The sequence below is a fragment of the Sinohyriopsis cumingii genome, chromosome 3 (genome assembly GCF_028554795.1).
Source record: "Sinohyriopsis cumingii isolate HCF-2022 chromosome 3, ASM2855479v2, whole genome shotgun sequence".
Lineage (NCBI taxonomy): Eukaryota > Metazoa > Mollusca > Bivalvia > Unionida > Unionidae > Sinohyriopsis > Sinohyriopsis cumingii.
Genome location: NC_142963.1, coordinates 58,745,447 through 58,751,653, shown reverse-complemented (window position 1 = coordinate 58,751,653; position 6,207 = coordinate 58,745,447). Strand labels below are relative to the sequence as shown.

General features: G+C 43.3%; 1 protein-coding gene across 1 annotated transcript; it reads right to left on the bottom strand.

Moving 5' to 3' along the window:
• Positions 1–551: 551 nt before the first annotated feature.
• On the bottom strand, positions 552–5,031 carry LOC149802927 (uncharacterized). Its single transcript, XM_089952418.1, has 2 exons — positions 4,575–5,031; positions 552–3,772 (listed from the first exon to the last, which is right to left on the bottom strand). Exon 2 carries the CDS (start codon positions 2,872–2,874, stop codon positions 694–696), a length of 2,181 nt encoding a protein of 726 aa, XP_089808544.1. The 5' UTR covers positions 2,875–3,772; positions 4,575–5,031; the 3' UTR covers positions 552–693.
• Positions 5,032–6,207: the final 1,176 nt, after the last annotated feature.

Here is a 6,207-nt window from a genome sequence, read left to right as displayed (position 1 = left end):
ATCCTCGGTGACTATCGCTGCGACAACAAAATCGCTGGCGGTCTCCCTTTCCCGGTACCTCTTGAGCAAATTGGCATGGTACAATTTCTCTTTCGTCGGTAGCTGTATCCGGTAGGTTTGACCTCCGACCTTCTTGGTGACGACGTATGGACCCCTCCAGGAAACTTGCAACTTGTTGTGTTCCTGGGGCAACAACAACAACACTTTGTCCCCTACCTCAAACTGACGTGGTTTTGCGCGCTTATTGTAATTTTTCGCCTGTTGCGCCTTAGCTCGTTTGAGATTTTCTTGCGCGAGAGAACAAACCTCTTCCAGTTTGTTGCGCAAGTCCGCGACGTACTGGTAGGTAGTGCGTACTTCCTCTACAGCGTGGTCGTCTGTCCACAGCTGTCTCAGTACGGCGATTGGGCCGCGTACGGTTCTCCCGTACAAGAGTTCAAAGGGAGAGAACCCCAAACTCGCTTGCGGTACTTCCCGGTATGCAAAAAGCATGGCCGGAATATACCGGTCCCAATCCTTGGGGCGGCCTTCGCACAATTTCTTGAGCGTGTTTTTCAAGGTCCCATTAAACCGTTCGACCAATCCGTTACATTGGGGGTGATACGGTGTAGTCGTGAGGTGTTTAATCGACATGAGACGATTCACCTCCGCCATCACACGACTCATAAATTGTGTTCCTTGATCGGTCAAGATCTAGTCGGGCACTCCGACTCTTGACCAGATCGCAAACAGAGCTTCCGCGACGGTTTCCGTGTCAATGTTACGCAACGCAACGGCCTCCGGATAGCGTGTAGCATAATCGACAACCGTTAAAATATATCGATTTCCGTGCGCAGACGCGGGTTTTATCGGTCCGATTAAATCCATGGCAACACGTCTAAATGGTTCATCGATAAGGGGCGTACTCCCCAAAGGGATGGGTCGCTGATCCGTTTTCGGTGCCATTCTCTGGCATTTGTCACAGGAGAGACAGAACCGTTTTACGTCTCCCTGGACCCCTGGCCAGTAAAACTCTTTTACAAGACGGTCACGCGTCTTAGCAATTCCCATGTGTCCACCCATGAGACTCTCGTGTGCAAGTTTCAGTACTTCGCAACGCTTTTCCTTTGGCACGACGACTTGCTTGAAGTGTTCGTTGTGTTTCCTGGCGTGGCGATACAAGATTCCCTTCTTGTAGACAAACTTCACCGCGCCGTTCGGAGTTTCCCTTTCTGTTCCCGCTTCTGCGTGTTTGTGCAACTGCGCCAGAGTTGCGTCCTCCTGTTGCAGCTTCCTTAACTCCGCTGGAATAACATTACTAACCGGTGTCGATGTAACTTGGATTGGCTTTTGTTTCGGCTGTCGACTCATGGCCCTGGTTTCAACAGCACTCACTGGCATAGGTGTGCAGGTTTCGGGGTTCGGCTGGGGTAACACATAACGGCAACCCAATATGACGTCATGTGATAGCCCCTCCAAGCAAGCAGCTTCAATTTTCCCCTTCACGTATGGTGAATCGAGGTCAATGACAGCTACTGGTAATGAGTCACGCGCGCAGTTCGCGTACTGAACTTCTATTACCTCCCCTGTATAGTCCTCCGGCTTGACATATTTCTTGTCGACAAGCGCGGGGACGCTGCACCCAGTGTCATACAAGATGGTGGCGCCTTCACCATTGACAGTTGCGGCCGCAAGGTTGGCTGGGTTGCGACTCGCTTCCGGCACACATTCCTTCTTAGCTACGACATTCACCTGGGTCTGCCTGCCCTTGGGACAGTCCCTGGCAAAATGCCCCAGGCGCTTGCAATTAAAACATGTCGGCGGCCCTCGCCGACTTGCAAGTCCTGGTTTCGTGGGTGAGGCCTGTCCAGGTCGATAGGCGGCAGCCCTACCTGTAGGTGCCCCTCCGACCTTCCCGTCGCCCTGACGGTTACGGACAGCCGGCTCAACCTCCCCCATACGACGCGACTCAGAGGGTCGGGGTCGGTCAGCAACCCCGGAACCTCCACTCTTCGAGTGCGCCTGCTCGTATCGCTCCGCCATGTTAGCGATCTCTTCGAGCGTCCGGTGTTCTCTTTCTGCTAAGAAAACTGTCAACTCGCGACGGTAAGTACCCAGGACATGTTCCTTGAGTATTACCTCGCGTAGCCCTTCGTACGTGCGTTCGACTTCGGCCATTTTCATCCACTTCTCAAATAAACCTCGAACACGGTTGTGGAATTGAGAGTGGGTCTCTGTTACCTTTTTCACCGAGTCCCGGAAAAGTTTCCGGTAAGTCTCGGCGGTCAGCCGATAATGGCAGAGAAGCGCCTTCTTGAGGGCAGTGTAGTCATCAGCCTCTTCTGCAGTTAAGCCGTGGTAGACTTCCCGAGCTGCACCTTGCAAAAAGGCTGAGACATTAATGGCCCAGTGCTGTTCAGGGACCTGATGAGCGCGTGCGAGTTTCTCAAACTGGACGAGAAAATCGTCAATAGCCTCCTCCCTATCATTGAAGCGTGACATGTTGATCTGGACTATCCGGTGGTCGATGAAAGGTCGGCCGGTTGTTCCAGAGCTTGTACTGGCGTCGTCCCGTCCGTTGGTCCTAGCTTCAACTCTGACCTTTTCCATCTCCAGAGTGTGAGCGAGTCTGGCTAGCTCCAGCTCTTTCTGGGCGTCTCGGTCCGCTGCTTCTCGGTCCGCGGCTATCTTGGCTTGATCCGCTGCGATCTTGGCTAACTCTTGGTCCGCTGCTATCTTGGCTAGTTCTCTCTGGGCTTCTCTTTCCGCTGCTTTTTCGGCCTTCCATTCCTTGATCCTTTCTTCTATAAAGGTTGCCAGGCGATCTCCCTCGTATCCAAGATCTTCCGACCCCATGGCGCGGTATTCCTTTATCATTTGTCGTTCGGTAGCCATTATACTAATGTAAAGTGATACCTTGTCTCAAAATTCAAACAGTATACAGATATTTGTAATACCAGTTTAAATACTTACCTGTCGACAACAACTAGTTTCGTTCAGGTAAGATATTTGTTCGATATCTGCTTCACACGTACTGCTATGAATGGAAGATCTACAAAGCCTGCACATATGACAATAAAAATACAAGATGAGAAAATCACAAAATTTCAGATACAAAGAATGGAAAATATCTCACACTGTTCACTAATACTTCTACCAATAACTTTAAGTCCCAAAATAATATATATGTCTAATTCATATCCCGGACGAAGCGCCCACTGTGGGGGTGTAGTGGTTGTCTAGGGGTGGGGTTCTTCTTATAGACTTTAACGAATTATGAGAAGTTCCCCTGGTCCTTATTCAGAAGGTTAATTCTGGACACTATATTATTTATTGACTAAATATATTTATGGCTACGAGCCCCCAGTCAGCAATGCCGACAGTTAAATTAAAAGAAATACAAAGATGAAATTTAAACAATAACAATTTAATAAATGAAATTTAAAAGAATTTAAAGTAATCAATGTCTCTCTTTCACCCAATGATCCCTTTGATCATCATTTGAGTTCACAGTGTGAGGAGATTTTTCCCTTCTTGAGTGCTACTCATCTAAATCTCTTCGTTCCCTTGTCTTTCTCTCCTTTCGTGATCTCCACTTCCGCTTCCTCTTCCATTATCCTTGTTCCTTGCCGTTATCTTGACTTCCGGTTCCTCTTCTAGTATCCGGAACCCTTGACGATATCCCTTGAGGTCACCCGAAATTCACTCGGTATCTCTCACCGTCACCCGAAATTCTCTGAACTTCTCTCGTCCCCCGAAATTCTCTGAAATTCTTTCGTCCCCCGAAAGCTTCCTGTTGAAAGGTATAATGCATTAGCATAGGGTTATAAAAATCTTCCCTCACACTACGTCACTGAACTGAACCATCAGTTTAAGGCGGGACATTTGGGTCGCGCATGCGCACACATCGAAATTCCCATACACTTCCGCCGCTTACAAAAATGGCGCCATAACACAATCACACAAAGGATTCGAATATCTACATACTGAGCCCTATCAGTATATACATACAAAATATTTCAAATATGATTGTACTAAAATATTACTACGATTAGTAATATGACTATCTATATATTTATATATATTTATATATATTTCCTACACAAGCGTACCAAATCCACAGTATTCACATTCAAATGGTGATAAACGGCAATCCGTTACTCAATGGCAAAATCTATCATTACGTAAACAAATTTCTTGTCTACCAAAATATAACTACGCAAAGAATTACAATATTAATTCTTATAGCGGCTAGCGAGCAATACAATTCTTCACAAATACAAATCGTCCTTTCAAAAGGGCGTAAACGTAATAATCCACGAAATAATATGCACACATATTACTAGCGAAAGAAGAGAACATTTTCGCCTCACAAAATAAGGTGTACATAGTAACATTATGAATAATGATGCAACGAATCAACATCGTAATCAATCGTAAACAAAAGTACTAGCTAAAGTCATGAAAAAAATGCAAAATATTAAGGTCATAATTAACTATTCATACTTCAATACAAGTAAAATGTATACATACGACAAATTCTCTTCAATTAACAGCAGTCGTATCAAGCAGAATCAACGTAACATCCAACTTACCTGATCGAAGCTATTTCATGAATTTCCTAAATTCCGCCAATTTTTACGAATGGCTAACGGAGTGTGTGTCACTGCGACTCTTAAACACCAACTGACGAATTTCAGGCTTGTACAAGTCTTATGTCAATTTCTCGAATCAAGTCCCACCTACAACGCATCCCGATTGGATGGCGACGGACTCTGGTCATTTGATCGAACTGTCAATCATAAAAATGTCAGTCTGTGTGTCCCCATGTACTGTCCAGCCTACCATTGTCGGCTTCCGGCTCTTTGAAGTTGTCTACGTCACGTGTTCCCATGTACAAAGATTCCCGCCAGATTTCCACTCAAGAGCTCAAACAAAGACTGGGTTACGTAAGAGGATTAGCCAACTTAGGCACTTGGAAAAACAAAGCTTACCTGGCTCCACTTACAGACTTATAAATACATGTATAATACAAGGGGTTGGGGTAAAACATCACAGCTGTATACATTTGTGAGATGTTAAAAAGTGCATATGGATTCATATTCACACCGCTTTAATGTCATATTAATTTTATTTTATTTCTGTAGATTGTATGTTGATAACTTGAAATAGATGTCAACAAACTAAACAAAATAGATTGTAATACATAACAAACGAGTTAATTCCCTTAGTATAGCATCCTTGGGGATATATTTTATTAGAAATGAAACCTCAAATCCTCTTTTTTCGTTATTTTTCAGATGATTCTTCAAACTTGCCAGAATGTACCAAGTGTTATACACATAACATTAGATGCTATGAATAATGTTGACTATAACACAGATCCAGTCAATTATTATGTTTTGAATTGGTGAGAATTTATAGGTCGCTATTTGCTGCTCTAGGCTGACTGGCATTCAAACTCTCCCAATAATGCCTATTGGAACTGCAGGACCAAACTTTCTCCTTTTTGAAGATCAAAATTAAATTTTCAAACCTCCTTTTTTCAGCTTTGGTTGAACTGGAACTTATTAATTGCTTTTATGGTATATCTATAACGAACGACGCAAAACAGCATAGAGCAAGTGTCGTGGTCGAAAAAATACCTTGAAAAAAAAAAGAGTTGCGGAAAACAATTTGTGTTCAAGAAAGATGCCCAACTGTTTCGAAATCAAAGACATTTAATTTCTACCAAAAAAATTAATGTTGTCCACATAGATATTCATGTTCCACGCAGTTATATAGACATGCTACAAAAATCATGTACTTCAAATGATCTTTAAAGTGCATGAATTTTTGTTTAATTTTATATTTTATTATTCTTTCTGTGTTTTTTTTTATTATACTATCTTGCACAATTAATAATAAAGACAAATTCACAAAATACATGCACATTGTATATATGTAAAAAGAATGAGAAAATGCAAGTTATTATTCTTTGTTTGATAGGAGCTAACAATCTGCACAGCGTGTTTGCTTGTCAGTGGCAATTCTTCGTTTAAATATATTTTATTGCCATAAATAAAATGTTGACAAATTTGGTCGGCCTGCAAGTTCTCAAAACTTAGAATAAGCACTTTATCTGAGATCGACAGGAAATTTAGATTCAGAAAGGTACTAATTAATATGATGTTATTCAATTATGTGTAAGCATCAGTGATTCGGGGAATATATGCATGAGAGAGAGAG